At 47.8% G+C, this 14,418-nt stretch overlaps 1 protein-coding gene across 3 annotated transcripts in view; it reads right to left on the reverse strand.

Moving 5' to 3' along the window:
• CCDC38 (coiled-coil domain containing 38) overlaps positions 1–14,418 on the reverse strand; it is an 89,279-nt gene that overhangs the window by 12,862 nt on the left and 61,999 nt on the right. For all 3 annotated transcript variants that reach the window (XM_030214070.1, XM_030214071.1, XM_030214068.1), the window contains 3 exons: positions 10,866–11,017; positions 10,329–10,464; positions 2,710–2,912 (listed from right to left, as the gene is read on the reverse strand). In XM_030214070.1, coding sequence (XP_030069930.1) covers positions 2,710–2,912; positions 10,329–10,464; positions 10,866–11,017 — 491 coding nt within the window. The remainder of the gene's footprint in view (positions 1–2,709; positions 2,913–10,328; positions 10,465–10,865; positions 11,018–14,418) is intronic.

Raw genomic sequence — 14,418 nt, forward strand, 5'->3', positions numbered from 1 at the left:
CAGAAGCTTTAAGTGGTGAGAAACTGCACTCCTCACTCAAAAATTCTCAAAACCTTGAACTAGGCAAAGAATGTGGAAGATTCCCTAGAGTTTAACATCTTAACTACTCTAAGAGAAAAACCACACTTTAATAGTCATACTCTTTCAACAGCCACACCGTAAGCCAGAACTGGGGCATGTCCTGCAGCAGGACTGGTCCCTGATGCAGAAGTTCCACCATTGCCAGAAAGACCAGAGAATCTTTCTGGTTAGTGCAGCGGGCTTTGATCGCTGGTGAACTGGGTTTGATTCCCACTGCAGATCCTTGTGACTCTGGGCAAGTCACTTAACCTTCCACTGCCCCAGGTACAAAATAAGTGCCTGTATATTATATGTAAACCGCTTTGAGGGGCTCTTTTACAGAGCGGCGGTAAGCCCAGCGAGGGCTTATCGCTCGCTCTTTCGGGACTGCTGCCGGCCCAACGCGGCTGCCAATGGTAGTCCCGCCCCGAGTGCGTACCATTTCTGGGGGAAAAAGAAAACCCCTGGAAATGGCTTGAGCGGCAGTAACCTGGCAGTAATTGGGCATCGCCATGCACTGCCCGGTTACTGCTGGGTTAGCGCGGGAGCCCTTATCGCCACCTCAATGGGTGGCGGTAAGGGCTCCCCGTCAAATGGCCATGCGGTAATATTTCTCTTACCACATGGCCATGTGTGCTAGGGGCTTTTTTACACACTACGGTAAAAAGGGCCCTGGCACGTAGGAAAAACAGCTGCCCGCACAGGGCCCTTTTTCCCCACAGCTTGGTAAAAGGGCCCTTGAATGTAACCACAGAAAGGCGGTATATCAAGTCCAATTCCCCTTTCATTCACATGATATCTCTGTACCAGGATCACCCACCCAGGGTGATACTCCACTCTTTGAATGGTTCATCATATCAGTGGACACGGAGGGAACACATACAGAAGTGCCTCTGGCAGCCAACTCTGAATTAATGCATCCAGACCCACTGACAGCTGTTCTCTCCTGAGACTGAATACGCAGACATTTGTGTTGCTGGCTGTTGCCACAAGATCCATCCCTGGCATCTCCAAAGAGCTATAATTGTGTGCAAGGCATGATCTGACAGTGCCCACTCACTTGGATCCAGCATTGTTTATGCCCAATACATGGGCCACAGATAGCAACCGGAGATTGCTCTCTGCCACTTCATCAGCATCACCATCTTCTGTGCCATCTGTCAACCTGGTACCTTCTTGTCGACTGACATGCGCAACTTCTGCTGACTCCTGACCAGGACTATTCGGCAACTGTTCCACTCAACAGATGCAAACTCAGGTCACGTATTCTCCACAAACAGCTTACTATAAGGCAATCATGACACGTTAAAGGACTGCTTCAGTAGGGCTTCCATTACACTGTCCTGAGGATTGTTCAAAGCTGCACCACCTTGAACAGGAATAGTTACTACTGTCAGCAAGGCATTCACCCTAGGGAGGTGGAACTTCTTGTTCTCTTGCAAGGGCAACTGAGACAAGAAGCCATGGCTTTGTTGAACCGAAGCCCAAAGTCAGCATCCGCCACTCTGCTTCCACCTATTCACTAATAAAACATCTGAGAGCGAAGAAAAAGTCTAGACCGCTTCCAATTACCTACCAGGAGAGAATCCTGACCTTCCCTGGCATCAGATCCTCTGACAAATCCAGTAATTCCTGCACCCTAGTACTCAGATATAGAAGCTCCTGCCTCCTGAAAATCCTCACCCCAGAGGGATCCTCCTCCAGAGAAGCTTCCAATCTAAATCTAAGTCCAGGACTCCCTCAGGTGGCTCTGCTGACCCAGTGGATATATAAGACTCTGCATCCTCCACATCCTATGAGTGTCAACTTAGGTCGTTTGACCCCTAATGGGCCCTCCAGACCTTGAGGCCCAAACCTTTCATCTGGTTGCCCACTGAGTCCAAACAAAATGCCTGCGGCAGAAGAACAAGTTTTGGGAAAAAAGGGGAGTCAATGTTAGGACCAGTGGTTCCTCAGAGTGACTCTGCATCTAAAATGGCAGAATTTCCTGCCAAAACCCAGTCACCAGCTCTTATCGGGCCCTGACCCTGCTGCCATCTCACCATCCTCCGGTGACTGCCATGCCTGTTCCACTCTCACCCTGGGAGGGACCCAGGACTGTTCCGGAGCCATTCTGCTTCAACTCAGAACATATGCAGAAAGGATACTTAAAGCCACAACCAGCTTCCGTGTGCCACAGACCACACAGCGCCAACCTCTCTCTGGCAGCACAGAGATAATGAGCCCGTAAACCGTCATGAAGTCCTCTGGAGCACTTGGCCTAGCAGGTCAGTAAGTAAAAATTGAGGAGATAAGTTTCTCTCCTTCCTCTTTTTTTATTTTTTTGTTTACTTGCACCCAGGGGGTCCTCAGAAACCCCTCCCAAGTATAATCTATTCAAACATAGATAGGTAAAATGATCTGTGATGTCATGCACAGTGACATCATATCATGTCAGTACATCTGCCTAGCTAATTCTGATTTTACACACAAGGAAACAACAATGAAACATAAAACTGAACTATACAAAGTAAGTAGGAAACAGAAGAAACTTTTTAATGTTTTTAGGAAACCTATAGTTGAATTACAGAAGTCAGATGAAAGACTATTGCTGTCTTACATACCATTATGATAATTTTGCAAATAAGCGTAAACATACACTGTTTGTACCTCATTCTCCGCTCCTTCTTCTTTGATTTCTGAACTGCTTCCAAACTGTCCTTTGAGACGGCCTCCAGCAGTTCGTACAGTTCATCAATGTGACGTTCGATAGAGGATAGCATATTGAGTGTGCTGACTGTAGTTTCACTCTCTCCAATGCATGTTTGATATACATGAGATATTTTTTGGTTTAGCACCTGTAGTAACTTGTCCTGGTATATTTAAAAGAAGACAGAAATCACTTATCCTTGTTTTTTCACACTGGTTTCAATATTTTGACATTTCAGTGTAAAATAACATGAAAAGTGAGTAAATAATCTGTATTTTAAATTTTTTTTTGCTTTATTATTTTTGTTTTTCTCCAGTCGAAACACCTTCCTTTATCAACTTGGTTTCCAATCCTACTGGAGCCTTTCAACACTCTAGACCAGTGGTTCTCAACCAGTATGTCCCCAAGATATGGGAAGTATGTCATAAAAAATATGGTGCAAACAAGCCTATGTTTCTTTTATAAAGCGAATGCTACATACCTGTAGAAGGTATTCTCCGAGGACAGCAGGCTGATTGTTCTCACTGATGGGTGACGTCCACGGCAGCCCCTCCAATCGGAAACTTCACTAGCAAAGGCCTTTGCTAGTCCTCGCGCGCTGATGCGCACCGCGCATGCGCGGCAGTCTTCCCGCCCGAACCGGCTCGTGTTCGTCAGTCCCATATGTAGCAAAACAAAGGCAAGGGAAGACACAACTCCAAAGGGGAGGCGGGCGGGTTTGTGAGAACAATCAGCCTGCTGTCCTCGGAGAATACCTTCTACAGGTATGTAGCATTCGCTTTCTCCGAGGACAAGCAGGCTGCTTGTTCTCACTGATGGGGTATCCCTAGCCCCCAGGCTCACTCAAAACAACAACCATGGTCAATTGGGCCTTGCAACGGCGAGGACATAATTGAGATTGACCTAAAAATTTTACCAACTAACTGAGAGTGCAGCCTGGAACAGAACAAACAGGGCCCTCGGGGGGTGGAGTTGGATCCTAAAGCCCGAACAGGTTCTGAAGCACTGACTGCCCGAACCGACTGTCGCGTCGGGTATCCTGCTGCAGGCAGTAATGAGATGTGAATGTGTGGACAGATGACCACGTCGCAGCTTTGCAAATTTCTTCAATAGTGGCTGACTTCAAGTGGGCTACCGACGCTGCCATGGCTCTAACATTATGAGCCGTGACATGACCCTCAAGAGCCAGCCCAGCCTGGGCGTAAGTGAAGGAAATGCAATCTGCTAGCCAATTGGATATGGTGCGTTTCCCCACAGCCACTCCCCTCCTGTTGGGATCAAAAGAAACAAACAATTGGGCGGACTGTCTGTTGGGCTGTGTCCGCTCCAGATAGAAGGCCAATGCTCTCTTGCAGTCCAATGTGTGCAGCTGACATTCAGCAGGGCAGGAATGAGGACGGGGAAAGAATGTTGGCAAGACAATTGACTGGTTCAGATGGAACTCCGACACAACCTTTGGCAAGAACTTAGGGTGAGTGCGAAGGACTACTCTGTTATGATGAAATTTGGTGTAAGGGGCCTGGGCTACCAGGGCCTGAAGCTCACTGACTCTACGAGCTGAAGTAACTGCCACCAAGAAAATGACCTTCCAGGTCATGTACTTCAGATGGCAGGAATTCAGTGGCTCAAAAGGAGGTTTCATCAGCTGGGTGAGAACGACATTGAGATCCCATGACACTGTAGGAGGCTTGACAGGGGGCTTTGACAAAAGCAAACCTCTCATGAAGCGAACAACTAAAGGCTGTCCTGAGATCGGCTTACCTTCCACACGGTAATGGTATGCACTGATTGCACTAAGGTGAACCCTTACAGAGTTGGTCTTGAGACCAGACTCAGACAAGTGCAGAAGGTATTCAAGCAGGGTCTGTGTAGGACAAGAGCGAGGATCTAGGGCCTTGCTGTCACACCAGACGGCAAACCTCCTCCATAGAAAGAAGTAACTCCTCTTAGTGGAATCTTTCCTGGAAGCAAGCAAGATGCGGGAGACACCCTCTGACAGACCCAAAGAGGCAAAGTCTACGCTCTCAACATCCAGGCCGTGAGAGCCAGGGACCGGAGGTTGGGATGCAGAAGCGCCCCTTCGTCCTGTGTGATGAGGGTCGGAAAACACTCCAATCTCCACGGTTCTTCTGAGGACAACTCCAGAAGAAGAGGGAACCAGATCTGACGCGGCCAAAAAGGAGCAATCAGAATCATGGTGCCTCGGTCTTGCTTGAGTTTCAACAAAGTCTTCCCCACCAGAGGTATGGGAGGATAAGCATAAGGCAGACCCTCCCCCCAGTCTAGGAGGAAGGCATCCGATGCCAGCCTGCTGTGGGCCTGAAGCCTGGAACAGAACTGAGGGACTTTGTGGTTGGCTCGAGATGTGAAGAGATCTACCAAGGGGGTGCCCCACGCTTGGAAGATCTGGCGCACCACTCGGGAATTGAGCGACCACTCGTGAGGTTGCATAATCCTGCTCAACCTGTCGGCCAGACTGTTGTTTACGCCTGCCAGATATGTGGCTTGGAGCACCATGCCGTGACGGCGAGCCCAGAGCCACATGCTGACGGCTTCCTGACACAGGGGGCGAGATCCGGTGCCCCCCTGCTTGTTGACGTAATACATGGCAACCTGGTTGTCTGTCTGAATTTGGATAGTTTGGTGGGACAGCCGATCTCTGAAAGCCTTCAGAGCGTTCCAGATCGCTCGTAACTCCAGAAGATTGATCTGCAGATCGCGTTCCTGGAGGGACCAGCTGCCTTGGGTGTGAAGCCCATCGACATGAGCTCCCCACCCCAGGAGAGACGCATCCGTGGTCAGCACTTTTTGTGGCTGAGGAATTTGGAAAGGACGTCCCAGAGTCAAATTGGACCAAATCGTCCACCAATACAGGGATTTGAGAAAACTCGTGGACAGGTGGATCACGTCTTCTAGATCCCCAGCAGCCTGGAACCACTGGGAAGCTAGGGTCCATTGAGCAGATCTCATGTGAAGGCGGGCCATGGGAGTCACATGAACTGTGGAAGCCATGTGGCCCAGCAATCTCAACATCTGCCGAGCTGTGATCTGCTGGGACGCTCGTACCCTCGAGACGAGGGACAACAAGTTGTTGGCTCTCTGGGAGATAGGCGCGAGCCATCCGAGAATCCAGCAGAGCTCCTATGAATTCGAGTTTCTGCACTGGGAGAAGATGGGACTTTGGATAATTTATCACAAACCCCAGTAGCTCCAGGAGGCGAATAGTCATCTGCATGGACTGCAGGGCTCCTGCCTCGGATGTGTTCTTCACCAGCCAATCGTCGAGATATGGGAACACGTGTACCCCCAGTCTGCGAAGTGCCGCCGCTACTACAGCCAAGCACTTCGTGAACACTCTGGGCGCAGAGGCGAGCCCAAAGGGTAGCACACAGTACTGGAATTGACGTGTGCCCAGTTGAAATCGCAGATACTGTCTGTGAGCTGGCAGTATCGGGATATGCGTGTAGGCGTCCTTCAAGTCCAGAGAGCATAGCCAATCGTTTTCCTGAATCATGGGAAGAAGGGTGCCCAGGGAAAGCATCCTGAACTTTTCTTTGACCAGATATTTGTTCAGGGCCCTTAGGTCTAGGATGGGACGCATCCCCCCTGTTTTCTTTTCCACAAGGAAGTACCTGGAATAGAATCCCAGCCCTTCTTGCCCGGATGGCACGGGCTCGACCGCATTGGCGCTGAGAAGGGCGGAGAGTTCCTCTGCAAGTACCTGCTTGTGCTGGAAGCTGTAGGACTGAGCTCCCGGTGGACAATTTGGAGGTTTTGAGGCCAAATTGAGGGTGTATCCTTGCCGGACTATTTGGAGAACCCACTGGTCGGAGGTTATAAGAGGCCACCTTTGGTGAAAAGCTTTCAACCTCCCTCCTACTGGCAGGTCGCCCGGCACTGACACGTGGATGTCGACTATGCTCTGCTGGAGCTAGTCAAAAGCTCGCCCCTTGCTTTTGCTGGGGAGCCGAGGGGCCTTGCTGAGGCGCACGCTGCTGACGAGAGCGAGCGCGCTGGGGCTTAGCCTGAGCCACAGGCTGTCGAGAAGGAGGATTGTACCTACGCTTGCCAGAAGAGTAGGGAACAGTCTTCCTTCCCCCGAAAAATCTTCTACTTGTAGAGGTAGATGCTGAAGGCTGCCGGCGGGAGAACTTGTCGAATGCGGTATCCCGCTGGTGGAGCTGCTCTACCACCTGTTCGACCTTTTCTCCAAAAATATTATCCGCACGGCAAGGCGAGTCCGCAATCCGCTGCTGGATTCTATTCTCCAGGTCGGAGGCATGCAGCCATGAGAGTCTGCGCATCACCACACCTTGAGCAGCAGCCCTGGACGCAACATCAAAGGTGTCATACACCCCTCTGGCCAGGAATTTTCTGCACGCCTTCAGCTGCCTGACCACCTCCTGAAAAGGCTTGGCTTGCTCAGGGGGGAGCGCATCCACCAAGCCCGCCAACTGCCGCACATTGTTCCGCATGTGTATGCTCGTGTAGAGCTGGTAGGACTGAATTTTGGCCACGAGCATAGAAGAATGGTAGGCCTTCCTCCCAAAGGAATCTAAGGTTCTAGAGTCCTTGCCCGGGGGCGCCGAAGCATGCTCCCTAGAACTCTTAGCCTTCTTTAGGGCCAAATCCACAACTCCAGAGTCATGAGGCAACTGGGTGCGCATCAGCTCTGGGTCCCCATGGATCCGGTACTGGGACTCGATCTTCTTGGGAATGTGGGGATTAGTTAGAGGCTTGGTCCAGTTCGCCAGCAATGTCTTTTTTAGGACATGGTGCATGGGTACAGTGAACGCTTCCTTAGGTGGAGAAGGATAGTCCAGGAGCTCAAACATTTCAGCCCTGGGCTCGTCCTCCACAACCACCGGGAAGGGGATGGCCGTAGACATCTCCCGGACAAAGGAAGCGAAAGACAGACTCTCGGGAGGAGAAAGCTGCCTTTCTGGAGAGGGAGTGGGATCGGAAGGAAGACCCTCAGACTCCTCGTCAGAGAAATATCTGATGTCTTCTTCCTCTTCCCACGAGGCCTCACCATCGGTGTCAGACACAAGTTCACGGACCAGTGTCTGCAACCGTGCCCGACTCGACTCTGTGGAGCCACGTCCACGATGGGGGCGTCGAGAGGTAGACTCCCTCGCCCGCATCGGCGAAGCTCCCTCCGCCGACGTAGTCGGGGAGCCTTCCTGGGAGGCGACAGCAGCCGGTACCACACGCGGCACCGATGCCGGAGACCTCACCCCGGGCGATGGACCAGCCGGCGCCACACTCGACGGTACCGGTGGCGCAAACACCGCCGGTACCGGAGGGGTAGGGCGCAACAGCTCTCCCAGAATCTCTGGGAGAACGGCCCGGAGGCTCTCGTTCAGAGCGGCTGCAGAAAAAGGCATGGAGGTCGATGCAGGCGTCGACGTCAGAACCTGTTCCGGGCGTGGAGGCTGTTCCGGGCTGTCCAGAGTGGAGCGCATCGACACCTCCTGAACAGAGGGTGAGTGGTCCTCTCTGTGCCGATGCCTACTGGGTGCCGACTCCCTCGGCGACCCAGAGCTCTCGGTGCCGACACGGGAAGGAGACCGATGACGATGCTTCTTCGACTTCTTGGAACGAAGCATGTCACCGGAGCTTCCCGGCACCGACGAGGAGGATGTAGAATCCAGCCGTCGCTTCCTCGGTGCCGAGGCCGAAGGAGGTCGGTCTCGGGGGGGCTGTACCGCAGGAGCCCTCAGGGTAGGGGGAGACCCACCCAAAGGCTCACCGCCACCAGCAGGGGAATGGACAGCCCTCACCTGCACTCCAGACGAAGCACCACCGTCCGACGACATCAGCAGACGAGGTCCCGGTACCACCGACGTCGACGCAGCTGTCCGATGTCTCAGCGCCGATGCAGAGGGCCGATGCCTCGATGCACTGGCGGCCGAGGATGAAGGTCTGGACGCTGAAGACGTCGATGCACTCGATACCCCCGGTGCCGATGCCGACGAAGAGCCCGAGAACAAAACGTTCCACTGGGCCAATCTCGCTACCTGAGTCCGCTTTTGCAAAAGGGAACACAGACTACAGGCCTGCGGGCGGTGCCAAGCCCCCAAGCACTGAAGACACTACGCGTGCCTGTCAGTGAGCGAGATGACCCGGGCGCACTGGGTGCACTTCTTGAAGCCGCTGGGAGACTTCGATGTCATGGGCGGAAAAATCACGCCGGCGAGATCAAAAGTCGAAATGGCGGAAAAGGCACCACAAAAACAAGGGGAAGAAAACTTCGACCCGAGGCCTAAAAGCGGCCTACCCCGACGACGAAAGAAAACTTACTGGGGCGAAAAAGCTGGAAATATCGGGGGAAAAGAGACCGAAGAGTCCCTTTCCACACACAGAGTGTTTTTTGTTTTTTTTTCTAACACGAAGAGAACGCGCGAGGTCGACTTTGCGGGGCACGACACGGCGAAAACACGACCGTACCGAGCGCGGACAAAAGAAGACTGACGAACACGAGCCGGTTCGGGCGGGAAGACGGCCGCGCATGCGCGGTGCGCATCAGCGCGCGAGGACTAGCAAAGGCCTTTGCTAGTGAAGTTTCCGATTGGAGGGGCTGCCGTGGACGTCACCCATCAGTGAGAACAAGCAGCCTGCTTGTCCTCGGAGAACTATCACTATCTGCAAGATGGGAAGACCAGCAATCTTGACAGTCAGGTTCCCTACGACCCCTATTAATAACTGCTACCTCCAGCCCCCACTGAACGTGTTGTAGATCTGCTGTCCATAGGTTCTGTTTGCTATATAGTTTCTGACTAGCATATTTGCAGGTTTTTGTGTTGTTTCACAGTATCTGGCAGTGGAGGGATTTTGTGCGCCTATGACAGAGAATTTGAATATATATTTGTTTTGTTGTATGACAAACGAGAAATCTGAGACTGATGTAATGCATACAGCTTTTTGATATGGGGTGAGCAAATTCATGCTAAACTTATAATTAAACAATAAAATATTTAGGTTTGTTTTGTTCAGCTGTGAATTATAATGTTTGGTGTGTCACATACAAGAACATTGTCTGTCAGGTGTGTCACAACAGAAGAAAGGTTGGGAACCACTACTGTAGACTCTAGCCAATTTAGAGTACCAGCACCAAGACAAGGAACAAATTATCTGATTTTAACAGTGGGTTTCTGGGCCAACCTCAAAATAAACATTAAAATTAACAAGCATTCTGGACTAGCCTGGTGGCTCACTGGCAACGTGGAGTATGGTATGGAGGCAAAAATAAAAAGGCGATGCTTCAAAGGGTCTATGAGTTTATTGTACAACAACCAAGACTTGACACAGCTGTGTTTCGGCCAATAAGGCTGCCTCAGGAGAATATTACAGAAACATAAAATAATAAAACAAGTATATGCATAATATAAAAACAGTACATTGTAAACAAAATAGTGACACAGTTGTCTAGGAATACCCACTATACATAAAAATCTAGACTTACTTTTTTTTAATTTGGAAAATAAAATTAGAACCATCTAACTTCTTGTATCTACGCAGAAATGTTAAATACAGTCTGAAGCCTGCATCATAAAATCAAATCAAAGTAACGCAGTACCTGCTCTTGTGAATTAAACTCTCCAAAACAGAAGAGCCGAGCCCTTAGCTCCAGTTCTGCAGCTTTCTCCTCCTGTTCTACACAGGCAACATGAAGCATTTCTTTATGCTCTTTTAAGGTATTTGTCTTAACCTTCCTAGAGAAACAAATATTTAGGCATTGAATTATTACCAGGGCAACTTTCAAAGCTCTACTTTACTTGTGAAAATGGACTTTTTGAAAAATGTCCACACTATATGCAAACAGAACATAAGAATAGCCATACTGGGTCAGATCAATGGTCCTTAGGGACGCTAAGGAATGGCCTGTTTTAATTACTAAAAATTACTGAAAATATTAATTGTAGATCTCTTTGTTATGTCTGTGTGTATATATTAGACACTCCCTCCTTCTCACTATCCTTTTTGGCAAGCAGGAGCAACTAAAGCATAGAAATTTCCACAGATTAAAAAAAAAACACAAAGAAAAAAGAAGTATGAAACAATGACACTGTACAGTAGCTGTTTTTGTTTATTGTGGAGTTTTGTCACAACCTACATTTTGTTCTGTATCATCAGGCTTCGCTCTCTAATTTCTTCCAGCGTTTCATGCGTTTCCTGGCAGTTTAGTATGAGAGAGAGATTCTGTTCCTCTAGCTCTGTGAAGACACAAAGCAGCTGCTGTGGATCTGTGAAATAGATCTCTGGTTCCTGAGTAAAAGAAAAGAAACATCTCAAAACCATTGTTTTCCCCATGTACTATGTTACTTCAGGCTGGTTTTCCATTGTGTAAAAACTCTTTACTCTACTGTATGTGACTGGAGAAAAAGGGCTCAGCCAGATGCACATTTCAGAGGCGAAGTAGGGACCTGATTTTATCATGGGTCACTGCTGGAAATTCTGTAAGGGCGGAGGTAGAATTTCTTGTTCACTGCTGCTATAGTGCTATTGCTCTCTCCATGTGGTCTCTCCTTCCTTCCTTACCTCTTTACTTTATACATTCTGATTAATCTTCAGGTCTCTCCTTGGCTGCCAGGGTTTGGGCTTATCTGTATCTTCCTCCTCATCAGTTAAGTGGTTTAGGGGATACTACAACATTTAAACCACTGGAGTGAAGCTGGATGGTGGAGGAGGCAGATGCAGGTTAAGTATGCTCTCTTTCTGCCAGTCAGAGTATAGAAAGCAGACAGGTCGGCCTACAGATTTAAGTGGATGTCAGGGACATAAATACCACCTAAGTAGACTCTGCAGTTTGGGAGAAGCTGGGGAGAGGGGCAGCAAGTCAAAGAGGCCTGCACCTCCTGAACTGCAAGGACAGAAGTAGAATGCAACAACACTGCATTTAATTTTGTAATTTGCCATATAGCCTTCTGATAAATTGGGTCCCTGCTCTTAATACAGGAAATGAACAGAGCATGCTTTCTCCCAAGCCCATGCAAGTTTGTTATTATCACAATACAATGTACTGTGCTATCTACCATTCTTGGTGGCTTAAGTGTTGACACAGCTGCAGTGCCTCCAATTTCTGTCAAACTTCAAATTTTAAAGTGAAAAATGTACTGTTTTTTGTTGTTGTTGGTTTTTTTTTTTAACATTTCTAAACACAGTTCCTGAGTAACTGACAACATTAGGAAATGAAAACATCTTCCCAGGCCTGCAATTTCCGTGATTCCTTCTCTTTGTCAAGTCTTAACCCCTCAATTATGTGGCATTTAAGTCAGTCAACTGGTGAACTGAGATACATCCAAAATTAGGAAAAAATGAAGTAGAAAATCATAAGCCCACTACTCATTTCTTCTGCAAGTGAAACAGAGCCGTTGCTTTTTTTTTTTTTTTAAACAGGCAGCTCTTTATCTTTGTTATATTACACTTATACTCATGGAATGTTAGAATTATTGTATTTAAAACATGATTATATACCACAAATAAGACATTCGATGCAGTTTACAATAAACAGATTATAGTGATTATTTTAGAAGCGCTATTTGCCTTTTAGACATGCATAAAGTGGCATTTACTTCAAAAGATTTAATCCCAATGTTACAAAACTTGGATATGCACATCTAAAACTGAAAAACATGCATATGGCAAGGGTGCCCTGGGAGTGTTTTGAGGTTTACAGAAGGCAAAAAAAATAAAGGTATATTCCAGATATCAGAAGGGGAATACACATCTATGTCCATACAGTTTGACAAAGGGATTTACACCTGCTATCCAGGATGTCTAGAATTCAAAAAGGTTCTCATTATGTACAGAGCTCCACTGGACAAATTTGAGGACGTTGCTCCCTTATCACCCAGTGGTTGCTGTCTCCCCCTAAGTGCACAACTGGCAAAGGATCTCAAACTCTGTGACTGCCTAGGCACAATATACGATTATATTTCTAAAAGGGCTAGCATAAATGTTTATTTTCCATCACATAAACATGTATTTTAGTATTTCAGAACACAAATGTTTATGTGTTTGTTTGGTCCCCATTAATATTTTAGACATTTATGGTTCTAAAATGGATGCTCCTGAACATAAACATCTCCATGTATCTTAGCACTGGTTCTAAGTTGGCAGATCCTGTTCTAAAATTCTAGCGGAACTTTTCATGTCCCGACCTGGACATCTCAATTTTGACTTGTATGTCCTTTCTAAAATGCTGCTCTACATCATTAATAGGATCACAATACATTTACTGTATCATGGCAAGATAAGATCTGCACGGGTTTGATGAAGGTACCTCACTAGGTGTTACTTTGCTTTGACACTAGCATGAAGTAATAACAAAATTCTTAAAATGGTGGAAAAACTAAGAGAACTGCATGAGAAATCCAACAAAATCGTCTTTTAGGATATATGCTAAAATCATACCTAACTAATAAAGCACTACATTTCTTTGTATACCCATTAAAATGCAGTCACTATGACAGATGTGCAAAAGTGTGATAGTGGTGAAGCATCACAACGTAGCATCATTCAATGATGTCCTGTGGTGCCAGCAGGCAGGCTGTCATGTCCCTCTGGAATGGTAAGAAAACACTCTAGAGGGATTGGAGGGAGACTGAAGGGTTTGGGCACTCTGGATGTAGGAGGAGTGCCTAGCATTAATGTGGGGACCTATATATCGATGGGATCTGAGTACTATGCAGTGGAGGTTAATGATAAGTGGTCAAAAGTGGGAGGGGGGCTTTGATGATGAAAGTCCTTAACGATGGAGGGCTTTGTTGAGGGCAGGGTGTTATATTCTGGGGATCTTGACAGGGGCCTGTTTCAGGTCTCAAAACTTTGTTGATAGGTGTGGTACTGACTGAGAGAGGGAAGCAGGGGAATGAAATCTGCCATGCTAACTCAGATATGCCAAGTTACTCACTTCCAGAAAAGAGATGGTAGACCAATCCTGGATTTATGACTCTCTCCTGATGCATTATGAGACCTGCAGGACTTATTTCAATTAGTAGAATGGGGACTACAAACATCACACTGCTTTGAGGTATAAAACTACAACCAGAACTGGCCAAAACGTTTCCCTCCTGGAACTGGATAACTTGGCAGTTCTGTAGCTGGCTCTAGGGTTGCCAACTTTTTGTCAGAGAAAACCCAACACCTTTATACCCCATTCATGCCCCACCCATGTCCCTCCCTTGTTCCATCCCCATGCCCTACCCCTTGCCACACCTACTATTGTATCCTTTTCCCACTCTGCCCCTCTACAATTGACTGTCTGCACTAGGGTCGTCTTCTCAGAAGAAGAAAAGATGACACTTGGAGGCATATTTTCAAAGCACTTAGACTTACAAAGTTCCATAGGTCATTATGTAAGTCTAAGTGAGCCCAATAGTAACATAGTACATGACGGAAAATAAAGACCTGAACGGTCCATCTAATCTGCCCAATAGTCACACTCATTATCAAGTCATGATTAAACCAACAACAAATGTGATATAAAATACTTGATCATGGTCTTTCTTTAGCATTTCTGGGGCACAGACAGTAGAAATACCGCCGACACTGTCCTTACATTCCAACTACTGGAGCTGCATGTATGTACTTTTCTATGATTATTTCACAAACCCTGTCTGAAGTTATAATAGATTAAAATTGTATTAAAGTTTTGATGTCCCCTC

The sequence above is a fragment of the Microcaecilia unicolor genome, chromosome 9, assembly GCF_901765095.1.
Source record: "Microcaecilia unicolor chromosome 9, aMicUni1.1, whole genome shotgun sequence".
NCBI classification, from domain to species: Eukaryota; Metazoa; Chordata; class Amphibia; order Gymnophiona; family Siphonopidae; genus Microcaecilia; species Microcaecilia unicolor.